The sequence below is a fragment of the Euwallacea similis genome, chromosome 4 (genome assembly GCF_039881205.1).
Source record: "Euwallacea similis isolate ESF13 chromosome 4, ESF131.1, whole genome shotgun sequence".
In the NCBI taxonomy this organism is placed as follows: Eukaryota; Metazoa; Arthropoda; class Insecta; order Coleoptera; family Curculionidae; genus Euwallacea; species Euwallacea similis.
This window is the reverse complement of record NC_089612.1, coordinates 1,963,496-1,986,453: the sequence shown is the minus strand read 5'-3', so window position 1 is coordinate 1,986,453 and position 22,958 is coordinate 1,963,496. Positions and strand designations below refer to the sequence as shown.

Below are 22,958 nucleotides of genomic sequence, written 5' to 3'. Positions count from 1 at the left end.
GGTAACTAAATGTTCCTTCACCCCTTTCCTACGATTTATCATTACTATTAGAAGTATGCTTTAGTTATTTAACAGGTGTAATTTCGCCTTAAGCGTTAATAACCGACAATTATTGTCGTATTTATCAATCGAATCTTCTTCGCTAAAATCCCTAGAGCTCACATTGTTATATAAAAATTCCCTTTACTTTCTAACCAATAATTTATTTAGTGCTCCGATAATACATTTTACTACTTTCTATCGAACAGCGTACTGAAACGCATTAGTTTCAGAAATACAACTATGCAAATTGCGCACAGTGGACCAAAGTACATGTTAAAATACACCCAAAAGTGTTGCTCCGTCTAGATCGGCCCATAAATCCCTTCGGCGAAAATGCTCGGATCAGATGATTACTGGAAATCCTATAAAAAGCTGGATTACATCACTTATACTCATCCGCATTCATTCACGTCACAACCGAAAAAAATCGTCCAGAGGAAATTTTACTAGATCTTCTCATACTTAATTGTTTTGAATCAAAAGTTCAACGGAGTATAATATATTAATAAAGGGCGCAATCGCAAGGTTATATTGATAATTTGGAATGAAATAATCATACAATGCCACATTTGTGTATTTGTCCAACCTGTGGCAAACTTTGGCATTGCCATTCTCTGTCTTCACCACTATATTGTCATATCAAAGATGTCCAAGTGACGGCAATAGTCAGTTTTGATAGTAACTTTCTTGTAGGACCTGAAACGTCTGAAAAACAGCTACTATAATTGAAAAATGTCTTCTACAACGAAAGTGAAGAGAGACAGAGAGAGATAGAGAAAGAGAGAGAGAAAGAGAGAATAGTAATAAAGTGACTGGAAAACATTTTTATGCATTTGCTAATGTGGCACCGTTGTTGACTACTCACAGTGTTTCCTCGAATACCGTTAAAATTTTGAAAATGAAAATAACAGAAAATACCCAAAAAATTATAATTTCTCTCTCGATTTTTGAGTTCCCGAAACCAACTGCTATACAATTCAAACAAAAGTCCAATAAACATAAAATAAACACAATCATGCTCTTTCGCGCCGCATTCAAACGAAACCCTCTCGAAAAGGATCTGCAAGAGAAAAAATGAATACGAATTAGTCACACCCTGGGGAAAATTAACGTCTTCGGAAGGTTCGATCTCTGCGGTCTCGAATTGAGGGTCGAGATGAGCGAATTTCTTCGAGGCGACGTTTGTTTTCTTCTAGGCGAGCTTGGCGTTGTTGTTGTTTACGAGATATCTAGCATGAAATGGGTCATTTTTATATGTCAAGTTATGTTAATGTTGAGATTTTACTTCTTCGGGAGAGAGAGGCTGCCAATAGATGCTTGGAGTTGCTTTGGTTTTGAGAAACAAATCATCCATCGCTTTCTGCTCCACCGGTTCTTCTACTTTAAATCGCGTATTCTGGGCTGGAAAAAAATCAAACTAAAACAAAGCGGATGCTTCAACATTTGACTTACCTTCTGGGGTATAGGATCTGTGTTTCCGTCCCTCTCTATCAACACTCGTTGATTCTGACACTTTGCGCCTCTCCTCCTCTTTTCCCAAGTTCCATTCTCGTTTCATACTAACTGAGTCTCTCCTCCCCCCTTCTTTTACATCCTGACTGGGTCTCTGTAACAATAAAGTTTATGATTGTAAATTCGCAAGTCCGATGAGATCACGAATTAATTTGGTACCTTATTCTCCTTCTCTGGTGATTTCTCGCTCTGCAGAATCGCAACCGGCGGGTTTCTTGCTTTCTCCATGTCCTCCCGCGTGGCGTAATCGATGATCAGCTTCTTCCCGTTGCCAACGGGCCAGTGCACTCCGTGAAGGGCGTTCCTCGTTGATTCCGCTTCTCTGGAAACAGAAAAATACAATATAAAATGCGAATATTGAAAACGTATAAAGAAGACAAACTCCTTACGAGGCGATGCTGCACGAAAACATTTAGAGAAGTTGGAGGGCTAAAGAACACAAGAAGTCATAGAATTTTCTCGAATAATTATCAAGTTTGGGAATTACCCGGAAAGCGACGAAATGAAAGGTTTGTAAAGATCCGTAGATGTAACAAATTCTAAAATTTCTGTAAAGTAAAGAAGTGAATACATTAAAATATATAAGTCAGAAACCCTCAAACTTTCTCAATCTCAAACTGATAATGTTCCCTCGAAAACTATAAATGTAAAATTATCCTACTGCAGTGTACACACTAAAGAATCCAAATCAAAACCGTCCTAATAATTTAAAGCAGACAAACAAGACTCAAAGGAGAAGTTGAATGAAGTCTGGGAATGAGTTGGAGATCAGGGATAATCAAGTAAAAGCAAATAATTACTAAACAAGCACTTACCCAACTGTTTCATAGCAAACAAAACATTTCGACTTGATCTTGTCCGTCCAAAATCCATCCTCTTCAATCTTCCCTGTCCTTTCCAAAAGCTCCTTCAGCTGTTTTACCGTAAAAGGCCTCACCAAGTTAGTTATAAATAAAACTGCAGAAACAGGGTTCTTAGCAGGGCTCGGTGGTGGGTTCAATTTATTCCCAGTATCTTCAACGATACTGATCTTCCGATTAATGGCAATAACATTCTGGTTGCTTTGGTTTTGGTCGACTTCCAGTTCTTGCTCTGCATTTAATTCCGCCTCAATATTTTCCATTTCCTCATCTTCTAATTCTTTAAATGTTAGACGTCTGGATTTGTCTGACCTCTTTTCTTTAACAGTGATTTCTAAATCAACTTCGGTTTCTTCTAAGAATTCCACAGAGGGGCAAATTTCTTTGATGTCATGGAACTGGACAGTGTCGAGAAATAAGCATTCTGAACGTTTCCATCTACACTTTTTTGATCCATCTTCACTGATTGGAGGTGAAGGTTCCTCGGTTGTTTGAGAAAGGCGCCTCTTCAGTTTTACTGGTTTTGTGGGCTTTTTCGGTTTTTCTGAAATACATGCAACTGTGGTAAGAGTGAGAGCGATGGTCATTTTTAGGGTACTTATATTAAAAGAAAAACCAGAAACCTGATTCAAGTGATTGGAGTAGAAACACTCTTGATTTCATAAAGCAGAAGATTAGTGTCATATCCGGCATAATAGATTTAAAAAATCTTGTCATTTCAAAAAAGATATAGGAGTATAAAAGACACAAAATAAGTTTTTAGAATTATTCTACCTCTATTTCCTCAAATTTTATTTTTGTCTTAAATTGAAAATACCAAAAAATTACTAATTAAGCCGGTCTTTAGAGCTATCCAACTATAGGTATGAAATTCTCAATTACCTCCGTCTATTTTACGCCATAATGAAAAGGGGAATCTCTTAAAGTTGCCCTTAATTGGAACCAATGACGTCAATACCGAGTGGCCCAAATATATTTTTAGTATTTTAGTTTCAAACTCATATTTGACACTTACCCTCATTTTCCCTTTCCGAGTTCTCAGTTGACCTTCTAATTCGTTTATCAATGACCACATAGTCTTCTTTAACCAATTCCTCCCGTTCTACCGATGGAGTAATTCCCGCGGAGGCAATTATGGTCTCTTTCGCAGGCTCCTCGTCAGTAGTACGTCGCTTTAACGTAATTTTTTTCCTAGTTTGTTTAGAATCATCAACGATCCTATTATTTTTTGACTCATAGCTGGAACTCCGTTGTTCTTCTTCGTCTTTCTCTGTTTCCTTTTTGATTGGGGAGGAATCATGGTTTTCTTCTTTTTGAGCTGGTTCCTCAACTTTAACAACTTCAGGTCTTTTTAGCGAGACTTTCTTTGCAATCTCTTCTGCTTCTTTCTCGGCTTCATTCAAACTTTCTCTGACACTTGCACGTGTCAATCTATTGAGTCTGATTTTCTTTGATTTGCTTTCTTTCTTGGGTTGTTCAGAAGATTGTAGTGTATCCATAGATTCTGTATTTTCCTCCAGTGACCGAGTTTCACTTGTGGAAGTACTGGCGACATCTATTGCGTTTGCAGGAATTATCGTTTCTTCAGAAATTGCTTCAACAATCGTTTCCGACACAGGCACTACCTCAATAGTTACTTCTGATTGGCTATCGCATGACACTTCCGCAACAATGTTTTCAGACTCCTCAACTTCAATCTCTTTAATTTCCGTCCCATTTTTCGACAGTTCATCAGTAGGATTGACATGGTTTGGTGACTCATCTGTCACCTGTATATTTCGATTCTCACTTTCTGTACAGGTGTTGTCGCTATGGGCCCTATCTACACACTTAGACTTACCTTCCGCATTGTTACCATCTTTTACCTCATCCGCATCTGGTAGCTTAACTTCCGATTTCTTGCCGGAAAGTGCAGTGTCAGCTTTTTTCCGCTTGGCGTTGGTTGCGGCACTAGACCTCGTACGTTTTTTCAGAGGTTTTTTTGACTCTTTGTCGAATTCGGAATCCGATGAGGCTTGTTTTAATTCAGTTACCTTCTTTTCAATTAGTGCAGCCACGACTTCGTCGTCTGAGCTTTGGCTCTTTGAACTGCTTTTTCTTCTACGTGATCTTCTAGGTAATTCTCTTCGCGTTTTCTCGCTGGCTTTCAAAGCTGCTGCCCGTGTTGTTTTACGAACCATCTGGAAATAAAATGCAAATTTTGTAAGGGGTATCCAAGTATGATACTTATCTTGTCTGAAAGCTAACAAAATTTAATTAAATATTAACTAAAAACGAGTATTATAATGCAGGAAAATTTTACTATATTCTCTTAAAAGAATTACATACACTGTATTTTTATCACGAGATAATTCCTTTTCTTTCCAAAGATCCCTGAATACCAAACACCCTATTTCTAATTTTACTATAAATTTTTTTTTACTTATTTATTACTTATTTTTTTATTATACCATTACTTATTTGTTACTTACTATAAATTACTCAAAATTACCCCACAGAAATACAGATATATGGGAGTTTTTGGAAACTTTTTTAATGGTGTTTCAGTTTTACTTAACTCTAAAGAGAAAATAAGTGATAAAACTTCATAAAAAAAGCATAATGGAAGCAGTAAAATTGAAGAGTTTTGATCTGTGATGACCTAGGTATTGATTTCATAAAGGCAAAGGTGTAACCACTGGCCGAATATATACTATGCACACCAAGATTTGTGATTCAAACATTCATTTTAAACAATTTAAAATATTTAATACTTTTAGTCGACATTTACTCAGTAACATGTTCATTCTATGAATATGTTGAACTAATATATGTATGTTAGCAAGTATCCTTTACATTTGCAACACTTAATGCATTTGTCTACCATTTCACACTCTTACCTGAAATTTATTGTACTTAGCAAACATTTGATGGCAATTATATGGAGTTGCCATGTTTTATTGGTCTATGGATATAGGGTAAATGATGAGAGATAAAAAAAAGAAGATAGGTGTAAAAATTTCTATTTATGAGCTTAGTCTATTGATCAAAATAGAGTTGGCCTATTTTCATTTGTTACTGATACATGGGAGATTTTTGAAAATTGTCTATTTTCTGTGCTTCCTTGATTTCAAGTATTAGGTATGTTAACAAGAAACTGGAAATGATCCTTATACAGTTCTTTATGTAGAACCCAGTGACATATTCAACTGATTCTTTTTAGATAAATAAATTAAGCTCAAAAATTGGGGTCATAATATTTATGTTACTTTTTTTCTATCATATATCATATTTTTTACATGCTCTATACCATGTAAAACACATGAAAAATGGTCATCCTGTAAAATAATACCACCCTGGTTAAATTACTAAAATTTTAGTAAATCTCCATTTTTTTGGACTCGCTGGAAAGCTTTGAAAATCATTCAGCAACTTTTAGGTTCAAATTGAATCATTAATAACTTTAGACCTACTTTTGGATAATAAATGGACTCAAAAATGCAGTGTTATGAGGGCTTATTATACATTGTGACATACCTTACAGGTTTACTGTAAATTCAAATGACTTTTTTTAGGTACTTATTAAAACTATCACATAAGATTTTTGATTCTCTAAGTTTAAATAAAGATTTTGTAACGAAAGCACCTTGCTTTTTATCTGAGAACCCTATACTTTAAGCTAATGCCTCTCGATATCCTGTACCTATCAAGTGATGTCATTCTGATAAGCTCATTGACTGAAATAAATTGGGCACAAAAAATGACTGCAAATTAAATAAATATGAAAATATGCTAAGACTCCCAAATGTTTCACTCACGCCCTATTTTTTACACTACTGTATGCTCAAAATAGCGTAATGTTTGGATTTGTTTCTTACCTTTTCCGGCTCACTTTGCCCTTCAAACTCAAACCACAGAAAATCGCGTTTTGGGGTCCAACAAAGTGGTGATATTTCGGATGATACAAATGTTTAAATATTCCTATCAGTTAAAATACTAAAAATTATGAATTATTCTGAAGTAATTGTGATTTGGGGCTTCAAAAAACACTGCAATCAACAATAATTAATAATGAAGAGAAAATTGAAATTCACAATCACAATCACAAATAATCACTCCACATTGAAGATGCCATGAAGAATTTTCGCCATGACAGTTTACAATTTGACTTTGACAATTGATACATGGGAAGGATTCAAAATACTCTAAAATAACTCCCTAGGTAATGTTGTGTATCTACTTTTTAATTTTTTTAAATTTTGATAAACTTGTTAGAGAGTTAGAGTGAATAAATGCTTTTAATTTTAAAATAAATGATAAATATCAATACGTAGTTACAGTATGTTCTTGATGAATCTCTAATATATGTTCGTCTGCTACGTGACGAAGAACCACACTCCACTCCGAGGTAATGAGGCAACACTGTTCAAATCCCGCTCAAATGTCAAAAGCATGTTGCACAAAGTGCGCACGCACAACTTCAAAGCGTTTTGCGCAGGCAAGGCAAGAGGCAAAACAAAATGGTTTCTTGTTTTCTTTATAAATGTAATAAATTGTTGTATTGCAGTGAGTATATTACTGCCTGTTTTATTAGCATTTAAGCGTTATTTACAAATAAAGTATTAATTAATTTCTGTGGTATATTTAGATGATCTAATATGGTGTGGGGTCGACCCCATACATTCTTCAAGGATAAGCACACTTTTGGGGTCTTATGCATTGAGTGCATTGAGGGCTCAGAACTTTAAATTCCTCAAGTGATTCAGATACTTGCTTGTCGCCATACAAATAAAATCATAAAACTATCTTAAAAAAACTCTACTTGTTATTTATTTAAATATTGAAATTTCTTTTTATCAATTTTCCAATCGATGTTCTACATGCACACACTTCAAGAATATGAAGAACAACTTCAAGTTTTTTTTCAGTGCTTTAAAATTTATATGCTGAAGCTATGAAGGAAGACCTGGGATGGTGGTCCGGGGAAGGATTGGCAGTGCATCGCTAATCGCTAGTTCAGCAAATCAGTGTGTACTGCAGTATGAGGGAAATGGTAGGAGGGTGTTGTGTTTGTTCTGATGATAGAGGCTGGCCAGAGAATCCCTTAGTGTATTGTGACGGACAATCTTGTAATGTTGCTGTGCATCAAGGTAACATCGTAATTTATAATGTTTTAAAACCCATTGTTGATTTTGACCATTATTGTTAATGATGCATCCCCATGAGCATAAGAATTATAGTGTATTATTGTTTTAAGTAAACGCAAGCCATTTCATTGGTCTTGAACATTTTTAAAAAGTTAAATAGGCAATTTCTACCAAAGGAATATTGAATGTACTTATATATATCTGTTATTTAGGCATTATTGAGGATGTAATATAATAAGAATTACTTCTTTTCTTAACCATTGTGATTTATATTGGATTTATCTTTTTACTAATTACATCTCTAGCTTATTCTTGATATTAAGTCAAATACTCTTTTTTTAAATATTAAATTTCTATCATTTTCATCATTAAATATTTATTAAATAATGCACTAATTTTGTTTCAAGCTTGTTATGGAATAGTGACAGTTCCGACAGGTCCATGGTATTGCTGCAAATGTGAGAGTCAGGAAAGACCCACTAAAGTAGTAAGTTTGATTTTTTAATTAAAAATGTTAATTTAAATTTAGTCTCATTTGATTTATGTTTTGTTTTTTATGAGATTTTTCAAGTTTACATCAAAAACTCCAAATGAGAAACAAGGTGGCAAAATGTAAAATAAAATTTAGTGCATGAACCTGTTTTTGAAGAAAAAATAAGAAGTGAAAGCCATTTTTCAGTCTCAAAATGTTTCAATCTATATTTTCCCATCATACCTGACAAGAAAGGATTGTATGTATGCACTTCTTTTTATTTTTTACAGAAGTGTGAATTGTGTCCTAGTAGATATGGCGCCCTCAAGCGTACTGATAATCAAGGATGGGCCCATGTGGTCTGTGCATTGTACATCCCTGAGGTGCGATTTGGAAATGTTTCCACAATGGAACCAATTCAATTGCATTTGATTCCTCCAGAGAGGTTTAATAAGGTAAGTTGTTCTGTGTATAAAATGTATTTCATTTTTGTGTATTTATTTAAGTACTTTGTGTAGTAATTGTCCTTGAATGAAATTGAGTTACATGGGGTAAATATTCCTGTTTTTTAGTTCATCTTCAAAAGTAAGCAAGTTACTGTTTTTCTAAATTAAAAATTTTCTCTGATTGAAATTTGTGACTTACAGTTTTACTAAGTTTGTGATTTGTTTAAAGTAAATATTTTTTGAAGGCTTTAGAGTTTAAAAAAATTAGAGTAAAAAAATATTGCAGTAAATCAGTCTAAAGTTTAATCTGCCCTACATAAGCATTTTTTAAACTTTGTTCTTAGTTATGCTATATTTGCGAAGAGAAAGGTAAACCCGCCAATGCGACTGTTGGTGCATGTATGCAATGCAACAGAGTTGGATGTAGGCAGCAGTTCCACGTAACTTGTGCTCAGAGTTTGGGTCTTCTGTGTGAAGAAGCAGGCAACTATTTAGATAACGTCAAGTATTGTGGATATTGTCAGCATCATTATAGTAAATTGGTATGACTCCTAGCCAGTAAATTCATAGCGGTTTTCAAGTTCAATTTTAGAAAAAGGGGGGTAACGTGAAAACCATCCCGCCTTATAAACCGATAAGCGACACTCACAATTCTGACTCTAATTCCGAGAAAGAGTCAGAGAGTGGTAGTCCATTGAAGGGTAGTCCTTCACAGGCAGTGGGAAAGAGGAGATCTGCGCAAGGAGTAAAGCCTAATCTTGTGAAACCGCCAATTCCCAATAAATCATCGGTGTCACAACCGAAAAGTGGGCATAGCAATAATAAAGGGTATGGAAACTTTCTCTAAGGCATTTAGCATAATACTTATTTTTAAAATCATTCTTTGCAGCCCCAGTGAAAGACGACTTGCAAAAACCAAATCCGACGATATTCAACCTTCCCCGTCTCCGTCTCCGGATAATAAATCCGACAAAAAGGATATTAGGAGTGGCGATTCAGTGTCTGAATCTGACAAGGAATCGAAAGACAAAGACCCGAAAATTGGTAAGAAACGGAAGGGAAGCTCAAGTAGGACAGCTACGCCCATTCAGACTGAAATTAGTGTAGTGGTTAGTGCGTTGCCCGGATCTGATTTGTTGGGTGCTAGTAACGTGGTGAATACTGTTGCGCAGACGGACAGAAAGAACTGTGTTAGTGTCGGTGATAATTCAATTGATAAACTGAAAAAGGTAAGTGTCGTTTTTGAAAAAAAATTTCGAACTTATTTTTATCTTTTTCTTAACTTTCTGTAGTATTTGATGAAATTTCAAAATTTGTTCAAACACAGAACGATATCATGTTTTGAGTTGGGCAAAAGCCACTTTTGTTGTCTTCAGATATTTCATCAGTGAGGACTTCTGCTAAGTGTCTAATATATTTTGTCTTAGTAAACATGATGCTTTGGATTCGTCAAGGTGGACAAAAGTATTCTCGGCTTGCCTACATCCCATTGACTATGCAGTTTGTCTGTGTTCTTTTCCAAGTCCATTTTTAACGCGTGTACCGTTTTGACACGACTGTTGCAGTTTATTTAAATATCATTTTCATTGCTTTGTTGTGTATAAAGCGTGTGCATTTTAAGCGCTCTTCAGCCATTTAAGCTGTTTTTAACATTTGAACTTTTCACTTTTGTCAGGCCAAGCTGGAAAATACGCAGTTGATCATTTCAAATCAGCCAGTAGTCGCCCTAACCTCCATATCAACTACAAGGATTACTTCTTCCCCCACTACCTCAACTACTACTACATCTTCAACTGCCTCTACGATTCAAACTGAAGCAGTATCAGTGGGTGTGCCAACCTCATCTATTATACAGTCTACTAGCCAGGTAAGATTATTTTTGTATATACAGGTTGACCCATAATGTGATTCAGTATTTTTTTGTTATGAATATGTTTGGTTTTTAAAAAATGTAAAAAAAATTCTGGAAAAATCATAAGTGTAGTAAATGTGGTCCTTGTAGAATAAAATGTAACCAATTAGTGATTCAACACAAAATCTATTGCAAACCAATTTTTACCTTTCTGAGATGTTGGATAAAGAAAAAAGAAGGGGTGTCCTAAAATGCAGAAGTTTCAAAAAACACTGCATCTATGAAACCAACAAGACTACGACTTTTCTGTTACAATCAATATTGGTTTCATTAAAATTAAGTATGGTATTTTGAAAACCGTTTTCTTTTGAATTTCCGTTTTTTTTAAATCTCTTTCTTTTTGAGATAGATAATAGAGGATCATCTTATATGGGCCACCCAGTGAAGATGGATGAAATGTAGAAACATTTGATTTTCTAAAAATAATGTAATATTCGTATATACAGGGTTGTGGAAATTAACACATAACACAAAATTACCGAGTTACGAAATTGATTAAATTGGGAAGAATGAAATGAAGGACAATGAATGTCGTAGTATTATTTAATTTCTTTGAAACGGTAGGTATCGTTAGTCATTTCTGAAAACCAGTGGTAGTTTTTATGGTGTTCCTGCTCACATGGTAAATGGTTTATAGCATACTAAGTACGCCTTTGTTTTTCTTTTCGTCATCATTTTTAATAAGTTAAAGTGATATATCTACTGATAACCAGAGCGTTCGGGATGCTATTACCGAACTTACTCACTTATAGGCGCAATCACTGCAACACCACACACCTCACCCTTCTCTGGTGGTTTCGGTACCTCTAGCTAGTACCAGCATTACTCCGAGCCAACATTTGGGCGTTAATGCTGCCAATTCTTTGGTGGGAACCCCGTTTGTTGTAGCGGCAACCGAGAAGAAATCTGGAGTATCGACTGTTGCAGGAAGATCCACACCAGCTGCATTGCCACCTGGTAAGAGAAACCTATTATCACTTTTGTGTTACTTAACAGTGAATTGGTACACTTTGAATTTTTTTTTCTCTGTGCGGATTTCCATTTTGCACATGTTAGTAAAATAGGCAAATAATTTGCTATAACCAAACCATTAAACCTTATCTATGCATATAAATATAAATGTAAAATAGCGACAAAATTAAAAGAATCACTACAATCTGTTGCATTCGGAATATGTCACACCAACGGTTAAACAAGACGAGCTCCATTGTTCCCAATATTCGTCGGAAATTGTATCTCCATCCTTCGTTGATGACACAGCTTGTCAAAGCTTCGATTTGAAGCGATGCCGACCTAAACCGCACGAAAGATGTTGAATATCTAAATCTCCCGTATAGTTGATCGTAAACGTTACTAGCGAATAAAAGATATCATTTTATATAACCGAATATTTTCGATAACATCGAAATCTGACATTCAGTCACATTTCGTTGTTTCTAATACCCGTTTAGACTTAATTACTGTCAGTTCCAATTAGTTCTTGCGATCCATTAACGATTTCATTGATCGATATTAGTTTTGTCACTACCAATAGTAACTATTGTTTACATTTTGAAAGATTATTCTACAATGCCTTCGAGTAGTAGTAATCAGAGCCTTGCCGGCCCCGATAGAGATGGCGGATTGAAGATTACTTATGAAAATCAGCTCGACTCCATCAACACGGAAGTCGATATGGAGTTGGAGGTGGATACACCACCATCAATTCAACAAGTACCTGTTAAGAGAACCAGGTAACCACACACACACACACATACATATACAGTGTGTAATATTATATAAATTAAAATAAACAACAACTTGAATTAACCTGGAATATGGAAATATCTGAAATACTATGCATCCTATAAAGAAATGTTCAATCCCGCCCACACGGGGGGTGATTAAATGTTATACCCTGTATATCACTACTGAATAACTTTATATATTTACATGTTTGTTTCAACAGCAAAACGTTAATTCTAAAAATGCTATGTTGCAAAATGCTAATTTAACAACGAATGAAAAAGTCTTCCCTTCTTAGCCCTGTACTATATTCACAATCGTCCGTCTTTCTTAACTAAGATTTATTGCATATTTCTTTTCGTAATTTTGGATATTTTTTTAGATAATATAGCTGATTTTAAGTTAACACAAACTAAAATTTGTAGATCTCAATCGAACGAAAAGGCGGAACGTAGTAGTCGTGCCAAAAAGCGGAATAGCATCGGAAACGGGCTTCCGCAAGTACAAAGTAGCGTATCCCTCCCCGCCACGATGCCCAAAAGGTCTAATCGCTCTCAACACTCTCCTCCTCCTCCGCTCGTTACCACTATACAGTTGCAGCAACCTGGTGCTTTTGCTGCTGTATCACAAGTAAGAATTTATATGCATTACATTGAGAAGCAAGAAAATTGCAGCCAAAAAGTGTTTTAGTTTGTGTTAATGTTGGTAAAATTGTGGATTTTTTTTTCAAAAAAACGTCAAGAAAAGTGTGGTACATAAATGTATGTATGATATTTTCCTTATAGGATAAAATGAAAGATTCACCCCCTAGTAGTCCAAGTTCAGAAGGCCAAGGAGCCTCAAATGACACTGGACGAAGTCGCACCAAAAATCGAAAAAGTGCGCCTGCGGGCATTAACGTCATTCAGGGTCTGTCCAAAGACGAGAAAAAAGAAATAAAAATGTGAGAATTAATCCTCTTCTAATTTATTTCATTGTCTTATCATGTTGTATTTAGATTTCAGAACGGAATTGCGTCAGCTCCGCACATGTTAGGAAATCAATTAAATCCTACCTCAAATATGCATCAAAAAATGACTGACCATTTGAGTAATGAATTGGAAGCTCACAGCATTTATTCCTGTGATTCGGCTCCCAATAATTTGGTTGGACCCCAGCTACATAGAAGGGTTCTACTGTCGGTAAGAGGTTTTTTTTATATGAAAGACTTGGCCCATGCATACTGAGACATTTTTGGTTATTTTCAATTTTGTTGTTGCCAAAAAATTGTTGGTCAACTTTAATCCAAAAAGTTGTATTTTTTGGTAATTTCTTGTGAATCACTTGTTTAGAAACTGAATATTTTAGGTGAGGGCTAGTAGTTCGGGCTCAAGCACCGCCTCCGTGGGCAGTGGTTTGTCTTCAGTGTTAGGTGGCATTTCAATACCAGCTACTTTTGATCAGCTCTTGGAGAGACAATGGGATCATGGATCACAATTCCTTATGGAGCAAGCTCAACATTTTGATAGTAAGTTCCAGTGAGATTTATGCGTATAATATTGAACAAAACAGATTTAATTGGAGAAATCTGGATCTGTCTTAAGAATATATATAATCTCACAACACTCTTTGCTTTTCAGTTGCGTCCCTTCTCAGTTGTCTCCATGAACTTCGCGGAGAGAATCTCCGCCTAGAAGAACATCTTAGTTCGCTGATTCAAAGGAGAGATCAATTAATGGCTATCAATGCTAGATTGACCGTTTCACTGACAGGTGCTTCGGCGACTTCGGCGACGCATTCGTCACACACTGGTAAATGTCTAATGCTTGTTGTAGATTTTTAAATTTGTGTATAAGATAGTATGCAAGAAGTGGGATAATCTAAAACGAACTTTAAACTTTCGTTCTCTTCAACCTTTATCTGACGATACAATAATCTAACATTATTAAAACTGCATTAAATTAATTCAAAAGGTCGTTTTACCTTAAAAATATTCTTGTAAAAAAAATTTAAAAAGCTGATTTTATATATTTTCAAATTGATGGCATCGGGACATTTTTGTCCCTATGTCCTACACAAAATAGGAAAATGTTTGTATCTTTTCAACTTAGTTTCAGATCTGGTAGCAGTGTTCTTAATATTTATGACACTTCGTGAACGCTCCTGAAATACGCGAAAAATCCGTTTGCGTATTACAATTTCCACTTTATTGTGGATTTGGTACCAGCACTATTAATTTATGGCAAGGAAAATTTGCTTCATGTCTCTTCCAAAGCAGTAGAAAAGTGCTGCGTGTGTGGGCTTCTAATTTGGTGCCTAAAAAAACAAAAAAAAATGCGTTTCGATGTTGTTAAATTGGTGTTTGCCATGGCAGTTTTGCATAAGATGAAATCTCAAATTCTCTTGAGCGCCAAAATAGTACTGACACCTTTTTCAGTAAATAATATTCATCCCAATGTGTCAATGGGCCATTCGGAAGGTATGTCTAGGTCGTCTAGACACAGTGGTGGGTCTTACGACCGATACCCTCAGGGTTCACTTTCAGTACCTGTTGAGAATGGATTGCCGCAAGATGCTTACGCGAATAATCCGCATCGGGACACCATGGGAAGCGGGCAACCCAGTCCTAATGTGAGGTAAGAAGTTAAAAGTTTGAGTATATTTGACATTAAATTTTACATAATAAAATTGAATATTTTCAATTGGGAAAACTTGTTCAAATAAGAATTGGTTTTCTTTCTGTTTACTGAATGTCAGTAAAATATAACGACATTTTGCCGTTAACTTTCGCATTAAAGTAGTTGCCATAATACTCGGGTTTTATTCCAACGTTCCTCTGGAAATTTGATTGAAGTTGACAGTACATTGATAATTTGGGCCTAAATATTATAAATATTTTGTAGATAAAGAAATGTATGCTGACTTGGGCCTGCAATTTAATGAATTGAAGTAGCCATGAATTATGGACTCATATTGAGTTTATTAGTGTTAATTCCTTGTTTTAGCATTGATATTCAGTCAATATAAGGGTTAGGGGGATAAAACCTAGGGAGGAACGTGAGGTTAAAAACTGACATGTAAAATTCTATATGTTGGATTTTTTTTATAGAAAAACTTCCTCTATATACAGGGTGTTTGTTTTTCAATACAAAAAGAAACAATCTTTCTACGCAAATTTTTTATATTCGCAAATGTTTTATTTTAGTTAACGAAAATTAAATTAAGTGCATACGAGGATTTTAGGAATTCGTCTATATCTGTGTACTTTATTATGTAGAAACTCTCCAGCAGTGGCCTACTCGAATAACGGGCTGCTGCGCCAATGCGCAGACACAGGGGCTCGATCTACCCCCAGTCGCCAACAGCCGTATCCTCTCTATGAGAGGCCCAGCTCCACCCATTCTGCCTCCTCCCAACAGGTGTGATTTTTTTGTTGTTGCCTACAATTGACGTTATCTGGATAGAGCAGTGTTTCCATGGTTTTGAGGTTATTTTTACCAACGAATACCGGGTGTCCAAGATGAAGATGTATAAAGCAGTCCATATATCGTTTTTAACAGACAGAATTCACAATGATTAAAACTAGATGACTCTTTACTGCAAGGTTAAGAAGAAAAATTTAGAAATTGAATATCGCGCCCATAAGAGAAAATCTATTTTTCTACAACTACCTTGAAAATAAAACAAAACCACATAAATCACATAACCTGAAAATTCCAGATTGCAAACTTTTGGTTTGGTTATTCATTTTTCTTTTATGTTATGTTATGTTATTTTATTAACCCTCTCATTTTGTAGGTGGTAATTAGACGAGATCGAGATCAAGACATCTTCAACCACAGCTCCCATCTGAGCTGAGACACGGCCGTTAATGTTTTGTTGTGGCCATTTATGTCGTTTAACGACGAACAGGAGTACTGTAGTCTAGGAAATAAGCATTGCCCATGAGGTGACACATTGCGTCTCACTTGAAGTCTTTGAATAGGTTAACAAAGATGAAAACCTGTGACGTCATGGCCAATAAATATTTCGTAGGCTATAACGTAGTTATTTCTGCGCTTATTTGTCGCTGACTGAAGTAATTTTAAACGGTGTAATTTTCGGTATGAATGTTGGGTAAAGCTAGTTTTGGATTACCGAATTTCTTGTTCAGTATTTTGTACCTATTGCAATTTTTTACACAACTTGCAGTGTAAGCCTGGTTTAATTTTTTTTGTACTTCTTTCTTCTTCCTGAACGTGTCCCACTTGCCCGAAAATCGAGGATTGGGAAAGCAGGCTATCCCAACATTCCAAGCTAACAACCAAACCCTATATACCTTATACGTAAATCTATAAACCAGGCTTTAAGTGTATCGTATCGTATTTACTCTTAAAAACGAAATGAGATAGGAAGAATATTAAGGAATCGAAAAGTTGCATTTTAAGGTGCTTTGGTCGAAATAATTATGAGGAGTGCAAACATCTACTGGGATTTACCAATTTTGTATAAAATTTTGACAGACCAGTTTCGTGACCACGCCCTTGAAATTGCTGGATGATCTCTGATACTCGTATATTTAAAAGACATACCATGAGATTGTTATTTAACGGTAAACATTTTCTTTAAATTGTCCTAAGCATTAAAAAAGATATTTATTTCAAAAAATATTTTTTTTTTTAAACTTCAACACTATATTTATACGATTTTTTTCGATTGTAACCTAAGGAATATCCCTTCAAGTTTGTACCGTATGTTTAGAAAACATACGGCACTATTCATACGCACCATGCATATCAATGTGTTTAGCTTCTTAACGATACGTTAACAATACCTTACATGAATTCATAAACCAGGCTTAATACAAGAATTTCGACGTATTTCGAGTATTCATTGTCTTGTATAAGAAATTTGATAATCTAAAATTAATTTAATTTACAATTTTTAGAGTTGAGCAACAAGGTTTACACATTTACGTGTTTACATACGCAAAAGCATTGGCGCTAGTCAACTGACTCTGATGATTCACGCAGGTGTGAACCATGCTCAATTTACTGATTTATTATTTACAATTCGCGAATTGTACTGGGTTGTACACGTTGGTGTTATACAGATGTTCCATTGTAAGAAATAGTTTAATTTCGTTTGAACGATTAAAGAAAACGAAAAGCGAAAAATGTTTTAAAGATCTGTTCAAGTCAATCCCGAACTGTACATACATTAAAGTCGGTGATTGACCTGTAACTGAATGTTGTAGTCATCGGGTCCTGATGGCTTTATGGTTCGTTATTTAGGAATATTATAGGAACTGCTCAGAATCAGCCATATAGAATACAAGGCAAAAACAATTTAGATGTCATGTCATTTAAAAAATATAATTTTGGACTACCATACTATCTTGAGATGCCTTGTACGTTTGAAAACGTGAGATGTACCTAAAAAATTAAGGTGACATGCATTTTTCGTCTATTTCTATTCGTTTAGATGTAATCAGACTAATTTATACAAATGGGACACACTGTGCCCTATATAGGCGATACATATTTTATACATATTGAAATTGCTCCCTCATTGCCTTTTGATTCAAATAGTAATAAAATGGATGTAATAGAAGTATAATAGTGAAATGAGGTTTTTATTTTTAATACCTGTTTATGCTCCTGTTGCTTTTTAACTTTTTTCATAATAATTTTTTAACCTGTCTAAGTTTCTCTACACCATTTGCTTGGCTGTGTTTTCCTCACTGTTGGTTCTAATATAACTTTGGTTATTTGTACTTTCTAATACTCCTAACACATTTTATCTTTGAAAGTTCCTTTTTTTATACATGAATTTTTTCCAGAATCGAAGCTATATAACGGTAGGAAAATCGTTTTTGCAGAAGAAATCTAGAGTAATTGGTCCAATAAAATTAGGACCAAACTTCAATTCTATATTAACACAAACCAATATTTGGCCAGATCCTGTTTTATTAAAAACTCTCAAGGTTTGGAACTTTGTGTATCTAAAAACCGTTATAGACGCGAAAAGTTCCGTTGTTTGAAAGGGTAGAATATTGGGGAAATGTTTATGAAAAGAGCATAATATCTTGGATTATGTTTCGTGTATTTAAGTGAATCATATAGGTTATTTGTAGCATAAAATTGTGACCAATTCCCCGAATCAAGGTAAGAAAAAATTACAACATTTTTGATAAATTTTAATGTCAAAATTAGTTGGATAGTTAGCACAGTTCGTCGAGAGGAATAGTTTAATAATCCATTTTATATTTTACAGATCGAGCTAAGTTATTGGTGTTCTGTTAACTTTCGTACAGTTCGTAATGTTCCGTCCTCTATCTCCGGAAAATGAAAAGTGAAAAACCTGAAAATATTCCCAAAAATACCTAATTTACATATGACTAATATCTTTTGCAAAGAAGTGGCTAATTTTAAAAGTTCAATTTTCAAAATTTCACTTAGGCAATTTTATAACTTTCCTATTACAGATATCATAAGAAGCTCAGCTTTGTCATAAAACCTGAATTTTTCTGTACAACACACAATGTATTTCAATTAAAATAAGCCCATTTAGAAACGTTGTTTGGATCGGATTCATTCCTATCAGCTAATTTTCAACCAATCAAATAGACCTCGAATTGATAGTTAACCAATTGATCAATCCGATCCAAGTTATCGTTTTCGAAAACATCTATGAATGGAAATTTTCTAAAAGAATTAAATATTCAGAAGTGTCCATTTTCGTGTAATCCAGACTCGAAATATTGTGTCGAGCATTGTCCCCATTTCATCAATTTTATTTTCAGATTAACGGACAGTGTGTTGCTGTACTATATAGTATTGGATGGCTCAGTAAAATTTGGAGTTCTTGGGAGAGTTTTGAGGCGGATTCCGGTAAGTTTGAGCAATATTCTTAATTTTCAGAAATTCCGTGACAATATCTATAGTATACTAGGTGGTCCCTTTAATTTGACAAATCGGAATGTCTCGAAAATTATGCATCGTATTGAAAAAAGTTCCAAATGAGATTTGTATGTCTCGAAGGGACCCATTGAATGACACCAAACACGACTTCCCAATCGTATCACCTGGGGATGGGGCGGGGGTAACTTGGAAATCTTAAATGGCAATCCCTATTTTTTATTGAAGAATCAGATTCTACGACGAAAATCACGTGGGGTTTGTCGGGAACTTTTTCGATTTGCGATAGACGGCACTGTGACCAAAAAGATATGTTTTATTCTGATTCCGAAAGAAAGTAATAATCATTTTGAAAAATAAGTACTTAAAATGAAAATTGGCGATTTAAGTGATTTGTTAATGTTTTGGCCAGTAGTGAAGACGCTCAGTAAAACAGGAAACAGGGTCTATCTCGGCACTGGCGCAACGTATGATTTACTGCTTCTTTTTATGTATGTTGTAAATTTATCATATTTGTTTATGTTAATATTCTTATGTTTCTAAGAAAATTATGGAATCGTGTGGCGACTTTGTGGTGGACTATTAATTGGCAAATTGTGGTAGCGTTTATATGTTACTGTAATGATATAGTGTTTACGTTGAAAGCAAATATACTAAAATCAGTCAAACTTACCGCAGTTCAGAAATATGTCAAGAGATTTATTTAAATTTCATATTATGACGATACTGATGGTACGATGATTGTAAAAGGTGATCGTTAAAAAACCTCAAGTAATCGTTGAAATATCAGAGGTATTTACCTCTTTGTCAGGTAGATATCTGATGGTAATCACCAAATGACTTATTAATGCTTTACGTTTTCGGTCTATCACCTGTTGCAAGGATTTTTTATGATTATCGTTTATTTATTGACGCACGTTAAAGTTATGGAGTCATGACCAATTTTTTAATGGTAATCTACCTTCAATGAAGGCTCTTTGAAAACTGGTTACGCCTATAAAATTCCATTAAACTTGTTTACCCTTAACAAAAACGAAAGTGTATCAAACATTCCGAATATTTCGTGTAAATCAACGAGATTAATTTATGCATCTAATGAAAATGCAGTGAAAATATTAAGAGAAATTCTATTGACAATCTCCTCATGAAATCATAATACATCAATTTCTGGAATGCTACTGCCCTCATAACCGAGTCGTCCGATTATAGCAACTGCAAAGTAGAACAATGAACAATATATAATGGTTTTTAAACTAAGTTTATACCTTTCTAAAAGTCTTCTCTTTAGATCAGGTGGATAGGTAACATAAATGTAGTCACTGTCCTTCTCTACCCCAATGTAGTCTTCTGAATACAGCTGATGGCCATCGGTAGACGCATCTGATCGCAATAGGCGTGCTGGAGATGGGGTAGATCGATCAGTTATACTGGCACTTGTCACGCTCATATCGTCGGCACTAAAAACACTATTGTGATATTTTGTAGTGCAAAATAATCTAATTCATATTTAGTAACAAAATAGTTTTTTATGTTAAAGTACTCACTCAAATACCACCCAAACGATATAGTAGCAAAGGCACACCCCCAAGGAAAGGACCATTACAATCATGCATAAAAGACCCCATGGGAATGACCTCAAATCGGATTGGGAATCTTCCCAGTAGCGATCGCATGTCAAATACCAACATACAGATCGGTTTAACTCATCTGGGAATATTTTCAATATTTTTCTTTATTATTAAGCCTAGGTATTTTACCTTCAATATCTTTGAAATCATTATCGCTCAGCTGCACTAACAACCCGGCAATGCAATCTCTAACTAGAATTTCACATTTAGTTTTAATCTTCTGCAGTTCTTCAGGCTTGCAATTGGCCTTTAATTTCCTGATATTGTTTAGTCTCTGCTGGAGTTCGTTGTGTGATGGAAAGGCTGAATCCACAAGATCGGTTTGGCAAACGTTGTTCGAGCTACTGTTTTGTTGGTGCAAATCTTTGGCTGATGCACTGCTGTCTTTTTAATTATTAAAGTTTTGATGATTGATGATTTGAACGTGTGACATTTTTTCCTACCTTTTGTTTTCGCAGCCTTGGGGGCAACTGCAGATTCACACCATTCTTCGCTTTGCTCTTTGCCTCTGCGAAATTTGGCAAAATTCCCATTTTTCATAGTATATTTAGTGACACCTCTGAGGCCAGGCGCAGTTAAAGCTTTGGAGTAAGAAGAAGCCTCCCTCCAAACCTCTATGTCTGTATTTTTCTGATTGGAACTCATACTTTTTAATTCTACTATATTGATAACGTCGCATCTCATAATATCGCAATAGTCCGCTAAACATACAGCGTCTTCAGCCTGAAAATTAGATGATGTAAGTTGTTTCCTTATAGAGAAACTTGGGCAAAATTAGTATTCACGTCGTTTTGACTACATCATGTAGAACTGCGACTGAACGGCTTTATAACATAAGCAAAGCTAGAAGTATGAAGGGGGAGAGGGTGCCAGTGGTTTAACAGATAAAAAATTACTGGCCTTAATAAAAAAATTTAACTTATTCAATACAATATCAAATTAAGGAAAAATTAAGTATTTGGGATAAATGGAAGAAGGGTTAGAGCCCCCCCAACCCCCCAGCTTGGCTATGTCTATGTAATTCAGTTCGCAGCTCGTTCTGTTCAAAATGACGTAGTATCTAGTCATGTTTATCTACCATGTTTATATGATCTTTATGACGATTATCAAAATGTAAGTCTAGGAATTTTTCTTCGAAAAACGATTTCCCACATATGCCACAAGTCCACTGAGATGGCCGGTGCTGCTTCTTCATCGCCTCTTGAGGGCCAAATATGTCTCTTTTGGGGTGAAATGGACAGTCCAAAGGCAAAATTACCTTAAAAAAATTGACGATTCTGAATAGTATCGAATTGCATTGTTTAAAAACGACACAACACTAAGCATTTGATTTAAAATACAAAAAACCTTTATTTCCCCTTGACTTATAATAGGTATTGAATATCGGCAAAAATCAACCAATATTTACCTTGTACTTATTCAGAACTGGAATCCATTTACTTTGCACTATCTTTCTCACTAATCTGGCGTTGTCTTTTCGACATGGAATCTTGAATATGGTCGGTCCTGGCCATGGGATGAATGAGAGCATCAATAGTGCTATAGTTATCTAAAAATTATTCATTTCAACCGCCTTAAAAGTGATACATTTCATTATAAGTGCGTGAAGAAAGTCATTATCAATAAGTAAGGTGGCATCAACTTCACTTTGATTGGGTGATTTTAGCATTTTTATTAATGTGAATAATGGATTCTATGCTTCATACATATGTCATATTATGTTTTACCTCATTGTAGAAGTGAAATGCATTTAGGGATTTTTTTATGTGAAATTTTTTAATTTTCTTGAAGTTTTCGGGAATTGAAATATAGAAGGTATGTTTAATTAGAATTTTCCATGCAGAAAATTAAAGATATTTTTAACTGTGAACTGCACCCCTTTAGATACTAATGTTCAATATAATAGAGATTCTCTATATCCCAACAGTGCGTCAAATTCCTTACTTATTACAAAAGCCAATAAACATGCCCAAACATGACAAAATCAACATTTCCACATTAACAATTTCATAATCTAATCTTACCGGAAAATTAGCACAATTAGTCTTCATTCATGCTCATTTGGGACCTTCGTTTAAAATTAAATCTTTATAAACTGATTCAATAGCAAGGTAAATAATTTAGCATTTCTCTTGGATGAATTTTCTTTCGACTAACTGAAGCGCCGACGCTGAAGTTGACGCCTGCCCTCCATAGTGGAAAATCTGTCGATTTTCTGGCGCTACGTTCCTATGGAAACGCCGCCCAGTGTTGAGGGTTAGTTATCATGGGACAAACCTGGAAGGAAATATCTAGGATTTGTCTATGCCACAATTCATATGGTCTCGAAAGCTAAAATAAGGAAAATAAAAAACCGT

At 35.0% G+C, this 22,958-nt stretch overlaps 3 protein-coding genes across 6 annotated transcripts in view; 1 reads left to right on the top strand and 2 right to left on the bottom strand.

The window, feature by feature from the left end:
* LOC136408666 (protein AF-10-like) overlaps nucleotides 1-17,680 on the top strand; it is a 56,869-nt gene extending 39,189 nt beyond the window's left edge. The window contains exons 1-18 of one of the 2 annotated variants that reach the window (XM_066389783.1): nucleotides 6,835-6,959; nucleotides 7,322-7,543; nucleotides 7,948-8,027; nucleotides 8,303-8,467; nucleotides 8,803-9,000; nucleotides 9,051-9,286; nucleotides 9,348-9,687; nucleotides 10,134-10,325; nucleotides 11,123-11,327; nucleotides 11,929-12,103; nucleotides 12,521-12,725; nucleotides 12,881-13,038; nucleotides 13,093-13,276; nucleotides 13,443-13,602; nucleotides 13,715-13,885; nucleotides 14,512-14,710; nucleotides 15,352-15,493; nucleotides 15,873-17,680. In XM_066389783.1, coding sequence (XP_066245880.1) covers nucleotides 7,435-7,543; nucleotides 7,948-8,027; nucleotides 8,303-8,467; nucleotides 8,803-9,000; nucleotides 9,051-9,286; nucleotides 9,348-9,687; nucleotides 10,134-10,325; nucleotides 11,123-11,327; nucleotides 11,929-12,103; nucleotides 12,521-12,725; nucleotides 12,881-13,038; nucleotides 13,093-13,276; nucleotides 13,443-13,602; nucleotides 13,715-13,885; nucleotides 14,512-14,710; nucleotides 15,352-15,493; nucleotides 15,873-15,932 — 2,979 coding nt within the window. In that variant the 5' untranslated portion in view covers nucleotides 6,835-6,959; nucleotides 7,322-7,434 and the 3' untranslated portion in view covers nucleotides 15,933-17,680. Of the gene's footprint in view, nucleotides 1-6,834; nucleotides 6,960-7,310; nucleotides 7,544-7,947; nucleotides 8,028-8,302; nucleotides 8,468-8,802; nucleotides 9,001-9,050; nucleotides 9,287-9,347; nucleotides 9,688-10,133; nucleotides 10,326-11,122; nucleotides 11,328-11,928; nucleotides 12,104-12,520; nucleotides 12,726-12,880; nucleotides 13,039-13,092; nucleotides 13,277-13,442; nucleotides 13,603-13,714; nucleotides 13,886-14,511; nucleotides 14,711-15,351; nucleotides 15,494-15,872 lie in introns of those variants that run through there. The other variant, XM_066389784.1, reaches the window with a different exon arrangement.
* On the bottom strand, nucleotides 183-6,540 carry LOC136408769 (apoptotic chromatin condensation inducer in the nucleus-like). The gene is made up of 7 exons (XM_066389918.1): nucleotides 6,272-6,540; nucleotides 3,430-4,594; nucleotides 2,370-2,958; nucleotides 1,714-1,876; nucleotides 1,495-1,648; nucleotides 1,328-1,443; nucleotides 183-1,271 (listed from the first exon to the last, which is right to left on the bottom strand). Exons 2-7 carry the CDS (start codon nucleotides 4,592-4,594, stop codon nucleotides 1,149-1,151), a joined length of 2,310 nt encoding a protein of 769 aa, XP_066246015.1. The 5' UTR covers nucleotides 6,272-6,540; the 3' UTR covers nucleotides 183-1,148.
* Nucleotides 17,681-20,084: 2,404 nt separating the features above from the next.
* Nucleotides 20,085-22,873, bottom strand: LOC136408496 (uncharacterized). Of its 3 annotated transcripts, none has more exons than XR_010752084.1 (8): nucleotides 22,626-22,873; nucleotides 22,010-22,150; nucleotides 21,680-21,859; nucleotides 21,045-21,324; nucleotides 20,731-20,985; nucleotides 20,518-20,680; nucleotides 20,239-20,371; nucleotides 20,085-20,185 (listed from the first exon to the last, which is right to left on the bottom strand). XR_010752084.1 is itself a non-coding variant. In XM_066389490.1 (8 exons), the coding sequence occupies exons 1-8, from the start codon at nucleotides 22,650-22,652 to the stop codon at nucleotides 20,158-20,160; spliced, it is 1,266 nt and encodes a 421-aa protein (XP_066245587.1). In that variant the 5' UTR covers nucleotides 22,653-22,873; the 3' UTR covers nucleotides 20,085-20,157. The 3 variants fall into 3 exon arrangements, 2 of the variants coding, with proteins under 2 accessions (XP_066245587.1, XP_066245586.1); XM_066389490.1 differs by having other exon boundaries at nucleotides 20,239-20,430; XM_066389489.1 differs by having other exon boundaries at nucleotides 20,239-20,439; nucleotides 22,626-22,871.
* Between the last annotated feature and the right edge of the window lie 85 nt (nucleotides 22,874-22,958).

What these genes read in the sequence shown, in the direction of transcription:
- LOC136408769 (XM_066389918.1), bottom strand. Translation starts at nt 4,594, where the DNA reads ATGGTTCGTAAAACAACACGGGCAGCAGCTTTGAAAGCCAGCGAGAAA. An exon ending in CTCGGAAAGGGAAAATGAGG is followed by an intron (nt 2,959 to 3,429) that starts GTAAGTGTCAAA and finishes CATGTATTTCAG; the next exon opens with AAAAACCGAAAAAGCCCACA. An exon ending in CACCAGAGAAGGAGAATAAG is followed by an intron (nt 1,649 to 1,713) that starts GTACCAAATTAA and finishes TTATTGTTACAG; the next exon opens with AGACCCAGTCAGGATGTAAA.
- LOC136408496 (XM_066389489.1), bottom strand. Translation starts at nt 22,652, where the DNA reads ATGAAGACTAATTGTGCTAATTTTCCG. An exon ending in ATAAAGATCATATAAACATG is followed by an intron (nt 21,325 to 21,679) that starts GTAGATAAACAT and finishes TCTAATTTTCAG; the next exon opens with GCTGAAGACGCTGTATGTTT. An exon ending in CAAGGCTGCGAAAACAAAAG is followed by an intron (nt 20,986 to 21,044) that starts GTAGGAAAAAAT and finishes ATAATTAAAAAG; the next exon opens with ACAGCAGTGCATCAGCCAAA.